Source organism: Acanthamoeba castellanii (genome assembly GCF_000313135.1).
Source record: "Acanthamoeba castellanii str. Neff unplaced genomic scaffold scf7180000084599, whole genome shotgun sequence".
Classification (NCBI taxonomy): Eukaryota; Discosea; order Longamoebia; family Acanthamoebidae; genus Acanthamoeba; species Acanthamoeba castellanii.
The window spans coordinates 1,517,438-1,534,220 of NW_004457442.1; the positions used below are offsets into that span (position 1 = coordinate 1,517,438).

The window sequence follows — 16,783 nt, forward strand, 5'->3', positions numbered from 1 at the left end:
ATCTGCTTGATTCCACATTTAAAACCTTTATCTCACGTGAGTGTGTTTAAAGACGTCAGCCAGGCCCTGACAAAAGTGGTTGATTATATTTTTATTTATCCTTCGAGGGCACGCTGGTTGTCCCCCTTCCTCTCTCCCCCATCTGCAATCATGTGTTTCTCGTGGTCAGTGCATTCGGCGCCTCTCAGCCGTAGTTGCTGGGCGCGGAGACGTCCAATGCGAGCAACGTCTCCAGTGATGTGGGCAGGGCTGAGCGCAGTGAGCATGTGGCTCATTGAGACGTGGAGCTGCACTCCTTGCTCTCGCCACAGTGGCAGTCCGTGCACGTGCACGACGCACCACACTTACAGTCCTCTGTGCCACAGCCAAAACACGCGTCAGGTACCAGCGATCTGCCCTTGGACCTTACCTCCGCCTTTCATCCACACTCCACCACCTTTCTGCTCCACTGCGTGCGCAGCAGGTAAACAGCAATCAAATCAAGAAATTATGGTAAACTAAGAATTAAAAAAACGAACACAAAATGGCAGTGCTAGTTTTGAGAGGGGGGGGGCGCATACTCTTGCCACACCCAGAGTGTGCCTTCTCCGCCTTGGCCTCGAACCTGCTCGGGCAGGTGCAGTTGGGACCGCACTTGCACTCGGACCCGCAGGTGCATCCGTGGTCGGTTCCTGTCGCCAGCGTCAGAAGGAACCAAACGGAGCGCTAACAAGAACTCGCGTAGCGTGGAAAGAAGGGCAAGGTAGTAGTAGCACCTTGTACGTCAGACATAGTCGATCTTGGTGGCTTGGTGGCTTGCTCTCTTGGGCTTGGAAAATGGGCAGTGCCCCGCACAGCAGCGCACCAGTTCGCAGCCACCTTAACAGTTGGCTATGCCTAAAGAAACTGGTCGAGAAAGCAGAAGAAAGCCAGTGAAATCCAACAAGCATGGCCGCGAGCAGCACCTCCGGAGGTGGTGGCGTACTGCAGTTCATCCGCTTCTTCGTACTCCCCCCTTCCCTTGGGCACGGCGGCACGGGGTGGAATTACTAATGCGGGAACCACGGGGTCTCAGGCGAGCGGAGCCATTGGGACATGTCTGTTCTATGTGGTCTACGAGGCCCTCTACGCTTCGACGGCATCGTGGCTGCCCCACCCCGCCGGCTTGTGCTGGTCTCTGGCCTACTTCCTCAGCATCTGTACCACTGCCCTCCCTCGCCTGCTTTAGCGACCCCGAGCGGTGCAAAGCCTGTTTAACACGCAAATGGCGGGGCATGTACAGTGTGGCAGCACGCGCTGCACCGATGGCTGGTGTTTGGGTCCGACGGGAACTACTGGAAGAGCCTGCTGTACACGTACGCGTGCTATAGTCTGAGCATCGTCCTCAGCGGCGTCCTTAACGACGCCCTCGTCGAGTACTTCCGTACGTTGGTCTCTTCAGCTCCGCAGTGATCGGCTACTCATATCCCTCATCTCTTTCTCTTCTCAGACGTGAATCACCAGTGGGCGTGGGGCCTCACGCTGGGCGCCACCGGAGTGCTCAACTACTTCACCCTCCGCAACGCCTTCGCGCCCGAACACCCGAAGGACAAGGCCCAGCCCAAGAAGGTCCAGTAATCCTTGGCGGTCCAGTCGCAGCAGCGGCGTAAAAAAAGAGCGTTGCATTCCATACAGGCGAAGCGTGGAGCAGGTGGTGCACTTAGCCGGCCGTAGTGTGGCGTCGCGTTTTTTGGTCGGCCGCGCCAGGCGGCTCTGATGGCAGGAACGTTATGGCGTCGGATGGCGACGCGTCTCCGCTGCCATCAGGCGAATGCTTGCCTTTCGTTCCCTTGCCCGCGGCGCCGGGCTTGGCCAGATTCCTTGCGTAGCAGAGACCGCAAGCGTTGCACAGTCTGTAGCCACACACGCCAAACAGAGTCAGCGCCCATAGGCAACCACACCACAGTGCGCCAGCCAGGGCTGCGCGCGTACGTTGTAGTCCCCTTGGGTCCTCGTCGCCACTGCAGCAGAGTTTGTCAGTCGACTGAAGCGGTACCACAAGCAGTCAGTGGAAGGGGGGGGGGTAGAAACCTGGCAGGTCTCGGTGGTGCCGCACCCCTCGCAGGGTAGGTTGCGGCGCATGTGGCTGGGGATTCGTTTGCCTCCTTCGGCAGCGAAGGAGGGCCGCTTCTGGGGCGGCAGGTCGCTGTACTCCTGGATCCACACCTCCCACTTCTCGCCCGACTTGCGTCTGCAAAGAAGGAGTGAGACATAAACTGTGAGGGTGGGTTCTCCAAAACTGGTGTTACTACGCGAGGGTTGCGATGGAGAGAACTGGAGTACTTGAGGTCGCCCTTGTCAATCTTGGAGTGCGGTGGGTCGCCGACAGCGAAGGAGGTGACCGACGTCTTGCCGCGTTCGTCTTCCGTGGTCTCGGTCACCCACTGGAGGCTCTGGCTGCTGGTTGAAGAAGACCGCATGCACGGGCTCGTCGAGGTGCCAAGCGGCAGCGGGTGGCTGAAGCGACGATGACGATCGGGAGAGTCGGTCACCACTCGGTTGTGGCCATATGCTGTGGTTGTACAGGAATGCGGTGGCAGAGGCGGGGAGCTGGCCAGAAGGGTGGCCAGAGGCGGCAAGGAGGGGAGGAGGCAACAGTGGCCAGGCGACGAGCTTGAGTCGATCGGGGAGTAGGGCCGACCCGGGCTATGGTAATCCCGATGGTCCGTAGCGCTCCCCCAAGAGGGCTGCATTCAAAGAGAAGGGCCGGTTGACGGGTGAATAGAGAAAAGTCCATGACGAAACGAAAACGAATGGGCGAGGGCGTTACCATAGGCGAATCCTGGTCGTGACCAGGCAGCGGTGGGGCATTGGATAGGCCGTCGCGGTCCTGGGCCAACTGCCGCAGGGTGAGGATCAGAGGAGGCAGGTTGGGTCGCACACACGGAGACCCACCCCGGTGGGAAGAAGAGGCTGGAGAGCCAAGAGATATCGGGGCGAGTAGGTGCGGGTAGGCGAAGCTGGAGGTTGAGGAGGAAGAAGAAGAAGTAGAGGAACATGACGAAGAACAAGAAGACGACGAGGTGGAAGTGGAGATAGACGTGGATGAAGAGGGAGTGTTGAGGAGGTTGGAGATGTGGAGCACGGAGGGACCCGTACTCGGCCGCCCGAGTACCTCTTCGGACGTTGTCTCGTGCACCTGGGTGGTCTTAATGGTGCGCCGGGTGGTCAGGTAACATACCTCCTCCACCACGTCGTCGCCATCACCCTCCGACTGCATTGGGAGAGCCTGACGGACGCCTCACCTCGAGCGAGTTGGCAGTGTGGCCTCCAAAGAGAAACGATGGGCGGCTGTGGGGCAGTGGGCTCAGGCGTGTGGTGTGACCGCGGTGAAGAGGAAGAAGAAGGAGACAAGGTTGAACCTCTGCCCCCAGCTTTCTAAAAGGTGTACCTTACCATAAGAGCTCTCTGAAGTTGTCCTTGTAGGGAAAGATGTCGGCAGGTAAGACTTGAACACCACCTGCTCGCCTGGAGCATGCAGGTCGTGAAGCCAAAAGCTAACCTAAAATAAGTTCGTTAAACCCCTAATTTGGGCGTTGGCAGTAGCGCGGCAACGCGAGAACAGCGACTCGCTTGGCCTCTTCCATAACGTTCAGCTGTTATTAATAATACACGTTAACACACGCCGACAACAGCCAAAGCGAAATGCCTGCTCAAACGCAGCGTTGGAGGGGGGGGGGTTGTGCGGTTCAACGTTCGCACACAAACTTAACTGAAGCTAGCAAGCCGCGACAGAAGCACAGAAAAAGCAGCAACGAAGAGAACGAACCACCGAACCATCGATGGGCAACTCGGCACCTGGGGTGGGGGTCTCCACTCGCGTGTTTGCCTGCAGCGACCTTCATGTGGACCACAAGGTGCCTCCCCAGCGGTTTCCAATCTATAATCTTATTTTGTCTTTTTTTATTTTTATTTTGTCTTTTTTTAATTTTTATTTTGCGTCATTTTTTTGCCCCGTTGGAGCCTTTGCTCATCTCTCGGTGGCTGCCGCGTGACAGAGCAATTGGGCGCACCTGCAGGAGGTGGTGAAGGAGGGCGGCTATACGGGCCGTGACGTGCTCATCGTGGCGGGCGACGTCTCAACGGAGCTCAGCCTCCTGCGCCGCACTCTCGGCTTCCTGGCCGAGGTCTTCCACGGTGGCCATGACGAAGGTGCAAATGAAGATGAAGAGGAAGAAGAAGAGGAAAGATCGACAAAAAAGAGGATGAGCAACGTCTTCTTCTGCCCTGGCAACAACGAACTGCGATTGGCGCGGTCGGACAAGAAGCAGAACGGGACCTGCGATTCGCTGGCCAAGCTGGCCGACGTGCTACGCGTGTGCGAGGAGGTGGGCGTCCACACGCAACCGGCCAAGGTCAACGGCCAGGTGTGGGTCGTGCCCCTGCTGGCCTGGTACACACCCAGCTTCGATCCGGAGTGGGACAGAGAGTCGCACGACTACCGGCGCGGCTGGCTCGACTTCCGAGCGTGCGCGTGGCCAGCGGAACTCGACGGCGCGGTAGGCGGTGTGGCCGCCCACTTCCTCGCACGCAATGAGGAGTGGATGGACTCGTCGCTCCTGCCCTTCGATGCGCCCGTCGTCTCCTTCTCCCACTTCCTGCCCCGCTTCGAGGTGCTCCCTACTGGACGTGTGGCCTAATGCTGGAATGCTCACGCATTCCTTCCACTCGCGGCCGTGTGGTGTGTGCGGTGGTGTGTGCAGCTGCTTCCCAAGCGGATCTTCCTGCTCAACAAGACGCTGCCGTTGGTGGTGGGCGACGAGCGACTGGATGAACAGATCAGGCGGATCGGGTCGCAAGTGCACGTGTTTGGGCACACTCACATCGACAAAGACAAGGTCATCGACAGCGTTCGCTATGTACAGGTGCATATCGTCTCTCCTCTCGTGCGCGTCACACTCACAAATCGGGGCTGCCAGCAACACACACACACACGCCACACACACACACACGATATCAATATCTGACACTTCTATTCAACCAGAATGCTTTTGGTCACCCTGCGGAGAGGAACAAGGTGTGGCATGCGCTGAAGGCGACCTATAGGCCCAAGCTGGTGCTGGAGGTCTTTCCTGATGGGCGCAGCAGATCGGAGGACCAGCGCGGATCCGATCGAGAGGAGGAAGGAGAAGACGAAGACGAAGCGTCGGAGGAACCGCATGAAGACGAGAGCAACAAGCGGAAGCGGAAGAAGAAACAGAAGTAGTGGGCCTTTAGGCGCGATTGTCCGACCAAGGAGTGTACCTAGGTAATTGCTTCTTGTGCTCGTGGGCAGCACTGATGATTGCAGGAAGCGTGGGATCTCTTCACACTCACGCTTTCTACAACCACCAGAGCTGCCCACCACTTCGCATTAACGATCCCAATTATGAGGTGTGTGCGGTGAGTGTGTGTGTGGTGTGTGTGGAATGTAATGAGATGGCTCTCAGTGGGGTTGGACCGCCATTTATTGGGGATCGGACTTACGGCCATGGGCTAAGATGGGCATGATGGGGTCGGGTTTCGGGGTCACGTGCCCGCCAGGCCGCTCACGGCACTCAGACCGAGGACCCGAACAAAGGAAAGAAGCGGCCTTGCCTTCAATTCGCCTGGGATGTGCATTTCCCCGTGGCAAGTTGCACCAGTAACAGGAGAAAGATGGAAACCTTGGGCATTGTGGTCCTGTTGTTACTGATGCGCCAGCCCAGTGGCTCCGCGGAAGGAAGGCTCCCAGTTCTGTGACACACCAACCTGCAGGTTTTTTTCTTTTATATTTTTTGTTTTTTGTTTGTTTTCTTTTTTCTTTGGCCACAGGCTCAGACGTGAAGGAGGGCGAGGTTGAAGTCGTATCCGCACTCGACCTGGGTCACACGCGAGTCGGCCAGCGACTCGACGAGGGTCGGTACGATCTGATCCTCCTTGTCCCCATGGCCTGCAACGTGTACAGGCGCGCCGCTCAGAGAATTGAGTCGAGTTAGACAGATGCGGGAGCGAGATAGGCGGCGCACCTAGGCGGCCATAGACGCCGCTCCCGCACGTCCACAGGCGGCCGTCGTCTGTCAAGAACACCGTATGCACGCGCCCACAGCTGACGTATGCCACCTTGAGGTTCTCCTCCCGGAAGAACGCCACGGGCCGCGGCTCTTGGTGCTCCTCCTTGTCCCCTGGCCGAACGCTGATGGTGAGGAGTCCACCACAGCTACGGTGAATTCTTACTTCACTTACCTAAGCCCAGCTGCCCATTTTTGTTGAGCCCCCACGCCCATGCCTGCCCTTCCTCATCCACGGCCACCAGGTGGCCGTACCCACACCGCACCTGACGGAGAGAAGCCTATGGTGAAGCACGGCACACGGCACACGGCACACGGCACACGGCACACGGCACACGCCACACGGCACACGGCACACGGCACACGGCACACGGCACACGGCGGCTCACGGCACACCACACGGCACACGCAAGAGAGCGTGTGCTCACCTGCCTCATTCGGGGCGCCTTGTCGGGGAAGGCAATGTGGATGGGCGCGCACTCGCCCATGGTCTCGCCTCCCTTGGTCCAGGCCACCTTGATCTGCATCCAGTACTCGTTACGCCCCCAGAAATAGACCTGTCCCTCCTCTGTCCAGGTAGCCGCCGCGCGGTGAGCCGGCCAGAGTGGTGGACATCAGTGGAATGCGCTTTGCACGCGTACCAGAGACCACCGCGCTGCAGTCGGGACCCACGGCGAGAGAGCGGATGGGCACGCCCGAGAGGGCGGTCACCTGGGCGGGCACGGGCTGGTTGTCGTAGTTGCCCAAACCCTGGTCCGAGAGATGAAGAGGTAAGTAGAGGCACACGTGATCGCCCGTTGAATTGAAAGAGTAGAGGAAAGAAAGGGTACCAGCTGGCCGTTCTTGCCCCATCCCCAAACAAAGAGCTTCTTGCTGGCGGTGAGGGCGAGGCCGTGGCCCCACCCCAGGCCGAAGTCTATGATCTCCTCTCCCTCGAGACCCACCACCTTGCTGGGCGCAGAGGCTGCCTTCTTCTACTCTCCCAGTAGGAAGTCGATGCAGCACACAACACACGCTTTAGAAGTGAGTCCACGATCGTGGTGACTTTCGGGTTTGCCCACGAAGGCGCACAGCCGTGGAGGAGGCGGGCAGCGACCTTTGGAAACTGAGGAGCATGTGCGAGGGCATACATGCTGCTGCCCCATGTCCATAGCTCCGTTCGGTCGTGGTGGGCGACGAGCAGCGCGGACGTGACGCCGCTGCCTGCCATCTTCTTGACCTGCACGACGCGCGCACCCATCACTGGCTGACGTGAGCAGGACCCAATGTGACACCAGGTTGCAGCGCAGTGTGGGCACCTGGGGTGGTGGCTCGTGAGCAAGGAAGGGCAGCATGGGGTTGAGGAGTCGCGGGGTGTCCACGTTGTCGTTGTGCTCTCCGAACAGCTGGTGGTGTTCGTTCATGCCCCAGCCGTATACGTTGCCTTTGGCTACGCAGGAAGGACCATCGTCAGCGAGCCACCGACCAAGATGCTGAGCGCTCATAGAGAGCGAGGCGCGCCGCGTACCGGTGCGAGCGAAGGCGTGGAAGTGGCCGCAGCCGAGGTCGACCACTTGCTCGTCGCCCTCCGGCATCTGCACGGGCGCGGGGAAGTAGCCGCTCTTCGTGTGGGACAGCGGCACTCCTGCGATCCCTAGCTGGCCGTGGTGGCCCCACCCCCTTCGCACAACCAACAGCGCCAAGTAGTGCGTAGGTGTAGGGCTCTGCATTGGGGTGGTGGGGGGGAGTACCACGCCACCAGCCGGCTGGCCTGCCGCACTGTCGAAGTGGCAGTGCGTCGGTGACACGGAGCCCTCGGCAGGCGCAACAAGCTCGCGCTAGCCCTCCGGTTCATCTTCCGGTACTAAATAAAAAAATGCAGAGTATTTGAAGGTTTTTGGAACCAAGAAACGGAATTTGGGGAGCGAACGGCCACCGCCACACAGCCGGGTGTGGAGAAACGCCGTAAGTCCGAGTCCAAAGGGAGCACCCGGCCGAGGCGAGCAAGTCGTTCCTTCTTTCTCTCGCTCCTTCTGCGTTACAACAGACGCCGTCAAACTCGCCAACGCTCAAAACCGCCCTTCAGCGGAGCACAAGGTCCTGAACCGGCCCGGAAGATCGAGTGTACTTATTTAAGGTGCGAAGTTGTACCCTCCCACCTCCCTTTTCATCCAGGGGCGTCATCGAAGCCGTAGTGGCGTCTTCTTAACAAACGGAAGACGGCCAAGAAGAACCGTTGCCAGGCCAGGCTCAGGGACCGCTCAACCAAGTAGGTAGTGTACAGCACTGGTGGCTGCAGCAAGCGTCCTTGCCGAGTAGGCGATGGTGCTTCCTGCAATCATCAGTGCTGTCCACACAACACCTCGTGCACGGTGCTCCTTGTCCAGGCCGAGAACCTTTCTTTATTTGCGTCCGCTCGGCGCAACATTGGCTTGCCCTCTATTTGTTGTTTACTTGAGCCGTGTTTTCCACCAACTTGATGCTGAACTTGCCATGTTATTGATTCGTCGTGAAATTTCAGGCACATGCCGTAAATATTTAGCTGCCAAGCTGGAAGAATGTTGCACCTCAAACCTCGCAAATAACGGAGGATTGATTCTGTTTTCTACGAGATGGAAGTGCCCCGCCCAGCCTACGGCTTCGAGTTTGGCGAGCCGCCCAAGGATATCCGCTCCTCGTACGACGTGGTTGTAATTGGCCTGGGCGGTACGAACTCGGACCTAAGAAAACGGGGGGGTATAATATTATTTTTCATTGGTATTTATTTGCTTATTTTTTAATAAAAAGCTAAATATATTGAATTGGCAACGCATACTACGCGGCAGGGCTCGGGGCTGCGGCTCTGTACTGGGTGGCGCGCAAGCAGAAAGCTGGAGAGGTGTCGGTGCTTGGCCTCGAGCAGTACGACCTGTTCCACCACCGCGGCGGCTCTCAGGACCACTCCCGCATCATCCGCCTCGCCCAGAGCGCGCCTTGGTACACCAAGATCGCGCCGCACATGTACTTCGCCCTTCTTCCCCGTGTCGTACATCAGCAAGGCTTGAATTGGAGTTAGACTCATCTCAACCCGTTCACCGCGCGGCAGGTACATGGTACGATCTCGTTGCCACGTAGCGCAGGCCTGGTGATCTGATCCACTTCCCAGTCTCAAGAAACCCCCGTGAGATGTGTTTTTATGTGGTCGGGGGGCAATGTAGGCTTGGAAAACGGTGGAGGACGAAGCCGGCATTGAGCTGGTCCACCGCACTGGTGGCCTTGTGTTCGGCCCCAAGGACAACAAGGTGCGTTACGCTGCGTTCCACCGTATCGACCCCTTGACGCTGGCTCACGCCTGCCTGACCGATGTACCAGGACCTGGACGACTACGCCCGCGCGATGGCGGTGAACGAGGTTCCCTTCGATGACCTGACAGCGGAAGAGGCCATGAAGAGGTGGCCACAGCTCACCCTGACGCCCAACTACCGAGTGCTCTACCAGGCCGATGCAGGCATTGTCAACCCTCGCCTGGTACGTGCGCGCCTCGGTGTCGGATGCGACGAGATCTAAACAAGCATTGCCCGCACACAGTTTGACTACTCACACCGCACTTGAACAGGCAAACTCCACGCACATAACTCTCGCCCGTAAGAGAGGAGCGCACGTGCTCGATCAGACGAAGGTCACGGAGATCATTCCCATCGGTAAGGAGGGCGCCAAGGTGGTGACCAGCAAGGGCGAATTCACGTGCAAGCGGCTGATCATCTGCGCTGGCCCTTGGACCAACCATTGCCTCAAGCCCTTCGGTAAATGCCAAGCGCTTCCCCTTTGGATCGCACGGGGCGTTGGGTCCGAGTAGTGACCGGCTCCACCCAACTGCTAACCGCATACCGAATAGGGCTGGAGGTGCCGATCAAGACCACCAAGGAGCAGATCACCTACTGGGCGACACCCAATTTACGTGAGTTCTCACCGTCTCGGTTCCCAGTGTGGATCAGCGTCGAGGAGAAGGACTGCTACTACGGCTTCCCGGTCTACGGAGAGGTGAGCGACGCGCGTTGCCTGAGTGGGTTGCATTCTGGTCTCACACGATTCTCAGGTGGGCACGAAGGCTGGCGTCCACATCGGTGGTAAGGAGGTGGACCCTGATACCCGCGGCTTCGAGCCCGATGTGGACTTGCTGAACAACATCGAGGCTTACATGGCCAAGACGATGCCCGGCGCCCGTAGCATGCTGCCCTCCACGCTGCCTGGCACGCCCATTCTGACTGATACATTCCTCACATTTAATTGTAATCCAGTCGGACCGAGGCTGTACACCAAGACGTGTCTCTACGCCAACACGCTGGATGACGACCTCATCGTCGACACGCTGCCTAACTTCCCTCAGGTGTCCCTCACCGTTGGCTGTACGTGCAAAGAAGCCTTCCTCGTTTAGCATCTGGCGACTTTTTCTGATCGCGACGACGTGAGTAGGCGGTCACGGGTACAAATGGGCATCGTTCATCGGGCTGGTGCTCAGCCAGTATGCCCTCAACGGCAAGACCTCCTTCCCGGTGGAGGCTCTGGCCGTCACACGCCCTGCAGCCGGTCTTCGCTCTTCCCCAAAGGCGGCTCTCTAAGTTTTCGCGTATTAATAATTCTAGGAAAAGGAGCATGACCGAATTTATTCTTTTTCCCGCCTTCTTTCTTGCGTAGCAAACAAATTTGAGCTCTTGGAAGATGACCACCATCGACAAGCTGCTCATCCAGGGCATTCGCAGCTTCAGCCCACAAAACAGAAACATAATCGAATTTTACAAACCCCTCACCTTGATCGTGGGGCACAATGGAGCCGGCAAAACGGTATGCATTCGTGATTTACATTCACGATGTTACATTCATAAATGGGATCTGGGAGGCACCTGAGTAATTACGTTTCTTTCGCCACCGCAGACGATCATCGAATGCCTCAAGTACGCCACGACGGGCAACATGCCACCAGGCGCGAAGAATGGCCAAGCTTTTATTCACGACCCCAAGGTACAACGTTGGCTTTTTGTGACCCTTGGTCGGCAGCAGTGCAGCTCACCCGACGGTTGTGCGCCAGGTGGCAGGCGAGCGCGAGGTGAAGGCCCAGATCAAACTGCGCTTCAGGAACGTGAACGGAAAGCCCATCGTTTGCACGCGATCGCTGCAGCTCACCCAGCAGGCGAACGACAAGAAAGTGTGCAAGACACTCGAGAGCGCGCTCCAGACCTACAATGCGGCTGGAGAGGTGAGAACTGCCCGAGTGCTTCATCTCTCGACATTTACTGCCTCGTGTGGTGCACCTCACTCACAAGTGGCCGCGTTCACATCACTTCAGAAAGTAAGCCAGAGCTTCCGTTGCGCGGACCTGGATCGTGAGATACCAGAGCTAGTCGGTGTGTCGCGTCCCATTCTGGAAAACGTTATCTTCTGCCACCAGGAGGAGTCCAACTGGCCGCTGTCCGAGACCTCGGTGCTGAAGAAGAAGTTTGACGAGATCTTCGCTGCCACGAGGTGCGACCGTACTTGCTCTGTGTCGCGTACGCACACTGGAAGACTGACTCCGTTCAAAACCTGCATTATACCCTCAGATACACCAAAGCCTTGGAAGCTATCAAAAAGCACCGCAAGGAACAAGCCCAGCAGATAAAAGAGTGCAAGCTTCGGCTGGAGAACTTGCAGAATCAAAAGGACCATGCCCACCAGGTATGCCTCCATTCGTGCCCGGCTGACTGCTCGGCTTCTCAGGATCGATTCGGTGCAGTGTCCGTGGCCTGATCGTGACCGTAATCATCTGTACAGATTCAACGAGAGCTGAAGAGCAAGCTGGAGTTCCAGGCCAAGGCCAACGAGGAAATGGCAGCTCTGCAGCGGGAGATAGACGAGCAGGAGAAGCTGCTTACCGAACTCAAGCGCAAGTTCAACTCGATCAACACACTCATGACCGAAATTAAGCAACTCAAGGCTGTGCGACAGCAGATGGTGAACGAAAACCAGAAAACCTATGCTGAGCTCAAGCAAGAGTTCGAAGGTATGTTATGGTGCCCCTCTCTTTCCCTTGTGGCTGTGAGTAGCTCACACGCTCATGTCGGCGCTTTGCGTCAGAATCGGACGAGGAGCTGCTCTCTCTGGCCGCCTCCTTTAATGAGGAGATGGAGTCTCGACGTCAAGCCGAGAACGCGCTCGAGGGAAAGCTGGAAAAGCTGCACCGGAGCAAGAATCAGCACGACGCGGCCCTCTTCAGCATCAATGAGCAGATGAGCTCCATCAAGTCTGCCATAGAGGCAAGATCACCCTGTCGCTCCTATGACACTCGATCGAGTGGGCCGGTGACTGACTGCATGTTTGCGGCTCTTTTTTCCCTTGCAGAGGCGCAAGACCATCCTCGCAGAGCGGGACAGCCTCATCCTTGAGTTCATCGACTACTACGGGCTGCAGGACTTCGACAAGCCACCCTACTCAGAAGCCAAAATGACCAAGTTCCTCGAAACGACTAAGAAACTGCTGAACGCCATCATGCAAAAGACCATGAAACTGAAGGTGCCCTCTCTTTATGTGTGCTGGGCACAAAGTGGTCATGTCCTCATCATCTCGTGTGTCGTCTGAACAGGAGGAGAACGTGGCAAGCGCAAAGAACTTCTCCGACGTGCTGAACAGGCTCCAGTCAGAACAAAGCACGCTGGAGGCCCAAATGACCCAAAAGAGAAGCCAACTGGTACGCTGCGCCGCCACTTTGCTAGTGCTTAGTGCCAACTCGTTGCACTGACCATCCACCGAACACGAACAGCGAGCCAACGAAAACAAGCTGAAGCAGCTGGAATCAGAGATCAAGGCAAAGAGGGCTCTGCACAGCAGCCTTGGCGCACTCGAAGCGCAAATGCAGTCCGAGGTATAGCGGTCTTTGCATTTATCTCTCGCTCACAAAGAACCGATGCATGCTGACCTCTTCCCTCCCGCGCTTAGCAAGAAGCCCTGGAACAGGCCAAGAAGGAGGCGGGCCTTGAAGAGCTAGCGCGTGAGATCGGTGACCTCATGCAGCAGAGGAAGCAGGTCGAGACTGGCATGAACTCCCTCCGCGAGCTGATGCGCAAGCTGAACCTCCAGGCCGACGCGAGGGCCAAGCTCAACGTCAAGAAGTCTCAGCAGAGGGAAAGAGAAGAGACCTACCGCGCAAGGTATGTGCATTACCGCACCACCCGCCTCTTTTTGCCCTGTGTCCAACTCATTTCCTTCTCCACCCTGCACAGATACCAGAGCAAGCAGGCCGATTTCGAGGCAGTGTTGGGTCAGGCGGTGAACATAGAGGCCCTCAAGCCCGCGCTGGGGAAATCCATCGCGTACACACTCCTACTCGTCGCGATCTTGCTTTGAGTTCACTGTCAGGTGCTCACTCGCATGCCGTTTGACCACCGCAGGGCCAAGAGGGAGGAGGTGGCGGCTACCCGCTCCCGCCTGGAGGGGGTGAAAATGAAGGCCTCTTCGCTTGTTGGCGAAGAAAAGTCGATCAAATCGAGATTGGCGCAGCTGGAGCGACAATTGCAAGGTTCATGATATCCTCGCCAAGCCTCACTGTTAGGTCAACAACTGACCTGCTCTCTTGTAAACAGCCAAGAGGGAGGAGATCAAGGTGATCGGCGAAGACGACCGACCCCTGCCGGTGCTCATAAAAGAAGCTGAGAAGAAAGTGGAGAATGTGAGAAAGTGCGTGGTCGCTCTCATCGCTAGTGCTGTTTCTGCCAGTTGCTTCTAACCCCATCGCTCTCCAGGGACGTGCTCATGATCCAGTCCGCCGAGTTGATCTACCAGAACTTCATCGAGCTGGCGCGTGAGAATCAGGAGTGTCCCCTCTGCGATCGTGGCATCCATGGCGACGCTCTCAAGAAAATGCTCGACCAGGTTCGCCTCTCCACCACACATGTTGGCTGTCTCGTGCCACGGCGTGAGGCCAAGAACTGAGCGTTGAATCACTTTTCTCTGCGTGCTCTGGTGGTACGTGTATGCAGATGCAATCGACCATAGACAACGTGCCCACGTCGCTGCAGGAGAACAAGCAGCTGCTCACGGAGCAGGAGACGCTCTACGAACAGCTGTGTGGCCTGTTGCCCACCTGGCAGGATATCACGCGCTTGAAGGACACCGAGGTTCCCCAGATCCAACAGCGCCTGTCGGCCATCCAGCAATCGATGACCGAGCTCAACTCGGAGATCAAAGAGGTTCGTCCATGATAGATGTTTCCCACACCCCCAGCAAGGAGAGCGCTCACCGCCACCTCCCTCCGTTTAGTCGACACTCCGGCTGGAGAAGCTGCAAGCTGAAGAGGCCAAGGCCTCCGCGCTCATGTCCGACGCAGAGGCCATCCTGCGCCACTACAAGGACTTCACCGTGCTCAGCGAGCAGGTACCACCCCGTGTCCCTTGTGGTTCCTTCACCCCTAAACACCCCTAAACTTCTCACATTTCTTTGCCCCGGCGCACAGATTCGCGCAGAGGAAAGCACGCTGCTCCAATCCTCTTCGGACATGCGCACCGTGGAAGAGGTGGACAAGGAATACTCCACGCTCAAGGAGAAGAGGTACGTTCTTGTGTGCACCTGGAGGAACGCCTGCCGCGCACGGCTGATGACTCCCGCCCCCATCTAATCAACCGCAAATCCACAGCCAAGAGCTTCTCGAGGCTTCCGAGCGAGCGCAGAAGGAGCAGCAGGCGCGACAGGACAACATTCGTCGCCTGGAGTCGTGCGTGTTCGAGCTCAAGGACAAGCTCCTTCAGTCAAAGGGCAGCTATGACTCCATCGCGCTGCTGCAGAGGAACATGGCTGAAATCGAGAACAGCAGCAAAACGCTCCAGCAGGAGATTCGGGTACAGTCTACGCATGTGCAATGCGGCCTCATGCGTTGGGCTTGCGGGCCGATTGACGAATCGCCACTTCATTGGAATGGATGTGCAGGGAGCGGAAGAGGGCCTCGCGGTCAAGCTGGGCGAGAGGGAGGAGGTACTGGCGCAGAAGAACCAGACCGAGGCCGAAAACGAGGCCAAGATGAACGAAGTTGTCAACGAGCGACAGCTTTTCCAGGAGCGGCTGGCCTTCATCGAGACCCTGCAGAAGCAAATCAGCGGGTTCGGCTCTCTCTTTGGCTTGAAGAGTCGCTGTTTCCGTTTCTGTGACGAGCTTGCTTACACTCTTTATCCTGCACAGGAAGAACTTGGAGGAGCTGATGACAGACGAGGAGAAGCTGGCAAAGAAGAAGCAGGAGACGGAGGCGCGCATCGTGGCCATCAACGAAGATGTCAAGAAGGGCAACGACACCCTGCTCGAAATACGCGAGTCCCTGGCCACGAGTGACATCTTCAAGCGCAACATTGACGACAACATCCGGTACCTGGTCTCTCGACTTGCCGAGTCCGAATTGCAAAGGGCTAACTCAGCTTACTACGGCGATGTTACGCGCACAGATACCGGAAACAGAAGGCCGACCTGGAGAAGCTGAACACACGGGTCAAGAAGAAGGAGGAAGAGGCCCAGCTGGAGAACACCGAGTCGGTGGAGTTCGACATGGACCGTCTCACGAGCACCACCGAACAGAAGAAGCGCAAGGTACGTTGTCTGCGCGCACTTGGATAGAGAGAGCAATAGATCGCTCGGCATGCGCGCTGACATGCATGCTCCCTGTTACAGCTCAACCAGCTCATCGGAAAGCGGGACACGTTCACGAGTCAGATCAAGGAACACCACAAGGAACTCGCCAAACCCATCTACAAAGACATCGACGACCAATTCCGACAGATGTTGATCAAGGTCAAGACTACGGAGATGGCCACGAGCGATCTTGAGAAGTACTACCACGCCCTCAACAAGTACGCACAACTTCTCTTCTCCTCTTCAAGGTTCGGTTTAATCGAGCATTCCCTGACGTCCGTTGCGCAGAGCCTTGATGAAGTACCATCAGGTCAAGATGGAGGAAATCAACAAAATCCTTCGTGAACTGTGGCAACACACATACAAAGGGCAGGACATAGACACCATCGAGATTCGCGCCGACGTCGATCCGACGAAGGAGGGCGGAAAGTCCAGCTACAACTACCGGGTATGCTCCCACACTTTGTTCACATTGAACGGGACACATGCCAATGTAGCGGGCTTGGGCTAACCGCTGATTGGCTACGTGGTACAGGTGATCATGGTAAAGGGCGACACCGAGCTGGACATGCGCGGCAGGTGCAGTGCTGGACAAAAAGTCCTGGCTTCGCTTGTAATCCGGCTTGCGCTGGCAGAGACCTTCTGCCTCAACTGTGGCATCCTCGCCCTGGACGAGCCCACCACCAACCTCGATCGTTACAACGTCGAGAGCTTCGCGAATGCCCTTGTCAAGTACGTTCCCTGCTCCTCGCCTGACCGTCAACTGCTCTTCCTCTCACGATGTCCCTCCTGTCAACATTACGGTGCGCAGCATTATTGCCTCTCGAAGCCAACAACGCAACTTCCAGCTCATCATCATCACGCACGACGAGGAGTTCGTGCAGCTCCTTGGCCGCAGCGAACACGCGGATTACTACTGGCGCGTATCGAAAGACATCAAGTACGTCCGAGGCCAAGACTCCTATGAGTGAGGATTCGGAATCTGACTTGATTACTGGGTGTCACCACGCGTAAAACAGCGGCCACAGCATCTTGGAGCGACAGGACATTCGTGACCTCAGCTGATCCTGCCTTAGCCACAACACACAATGCCACCAGGTTCTCAACTTCAAAAACTAAAAGCACTGTAAAAAGGC

The 16,783-nt window shown here is 57.2% G+C and overlaps 6 protein-coding genes across 6 annotated transcripts; 4 read left to right on the forward strand and 2 right to left on the reverse strand.

Moving 5' to 3' along the window:
• Positions 1-927: 927 nt before the first annotated feature.
• Positions 928-1,596, forward strand: ACA1_063850 (uncharacterized protein; the record flags this gene model as incomplete). The annotated part of the gene is made up of 4 exons (XM_004339586.1): positions 928-984; positions 1,055-1,178; positions 1,262-1,402; positions 1,469-1,596. 4 exons carry the CDS (start codon positions 928-930, stop codon positions 1,594-1,596), a joined length of 450 nt encoding a protein of 149 aa, XP_004339634.1.
• An 82-nt stretch (positions 1,597-1,678) lies between these two features.
• On the reverse strand, positions 1,679-2,438 carry ACA1_063860 (uncharacterized protein; the record flags this gene model as incomplete). Its single annotated transcript, XM_004339587.1, has 3 exons — positions 1,679-1,871; positions 2,075-2,209; positions 2,302-2,438. The coding sequence occupies 3 exons, from the start codon at positions 2,436-2,438 to the stop codon at positions 1,679-1,681; spliced, it is 465 nt and encodes a 154-aa protein (XP_004339635.1).
• Positions 2,439-3,800: 1,362 nt separating this feature from the next.
• On the forward strand, positions 3,801-5,224 carry ACA1_063870 (Ser/Thr phosphatase, putative; the record flags this gene model as incomplete). Its single annotated transcript, XM_004339588.1, has 4 exons — positions 3,801-3,875; positions 4,017-4,631; positions 4,722-4,883; positions 5,003-5,224. The coding sequence occupies 4 exons, from the start codon at positions 3,801-3,803 to the stop codon at positions 5,222-5,224; spliced, it is 1,074 nt and encodes a 357-aa protein (XP_004339636.1).
• A 589-nt stretch (positions 5,225-5,813) lies between these two features.
• On the reverse strand, positions 5,814-7,756 carry ACA1_063880 (regulator of chromosome condensation (RCC1) repeat domain containing protein; the record flags this gene model as incomplete). The annotated part of the gene is made up of 9 exons (XM_004339589.1): positions 5,814-5,929; positions 6,006-6,161; positions 6,223-6,328; positions 6,476-6,615; positions 6,689-6,797; positions 6,878-6,998; positions 7,178-7,266; positions 7,346-7,476; positions 7,555-7,756. 9 exons carry the CDS (start codon positions 7,754-7,756, stop codon positions 5,814-5,816), a joined length of 1,170 nt encoding a protein of 389 aa, XP_004339637.1.
• An 882-nt stretch (positions 7,757-8,638) lies between these two features.
• ACA1_063890 (sarcosine oxidase) lies at positions 8,639-10,440 on the forward strand (the record flags this gene model as incomplete). Its single annotated transcript, XM_004339590.1, has 7 exons — positions 8,639-8,732; positions 8,852-9,051; positions 9,224-9,307; positions 9,378-9,533; positions 9,622-9,808; positions 9,901-10,046; positions 10,102-10,440. The coding sequence occupies 7 exons, from the start codon at positions 8,639-8,641 to the stop codon at positions 10,438-10,440; spliced, it is 1,206 nt and encodes a 401-aa protein (XP_004339638.1).
• Positions 10,441-10,724: 284 nt separating this feature from the next.
• ACA1_063900 (rad50 subfamily protein) lies at positions 10,725-16,618 on the forward strand (the record flags this gene model as incomplete). Its single annotated transcript, XM_004339591.1, has 26 exons — positions 10,725-10,847; positions 10,938-11,024; positions 11,092-11,259; positions 11,350-11,525; positions 11,603-11,717; positions 11,814-12,042; positions 12,117-12,340; positions 12,381-12,551; positions 12,622-12,726; positions 12,799-12,900; positions 12,975-13,186; positions 13,259-13,348; positions 13,427-13,554; positions 13,619-13,712; positions 13,778-13,907; positions 14,015-14,224; positions 14,295-14,408; positions 14,488-14,582; positions 14,668-14,869; positions 14,958-15,127; positions 15,207-15,386; positions 15,464-15,605; positions 15,687-15,865; positions 15,936-16,095; positions 16,183-16,379; positions 16,459-16,618. 26 exons carry the CDS (start codon positions 10,725-10,727, stop codon positions 16,616-16,618), a joined length of 3,963 nt encoding a protein of 1,320 aa, XP_004339639.1.
• Between the last annotated feature and the right edge of the window lie 165 nt (positions 16,619-16,783).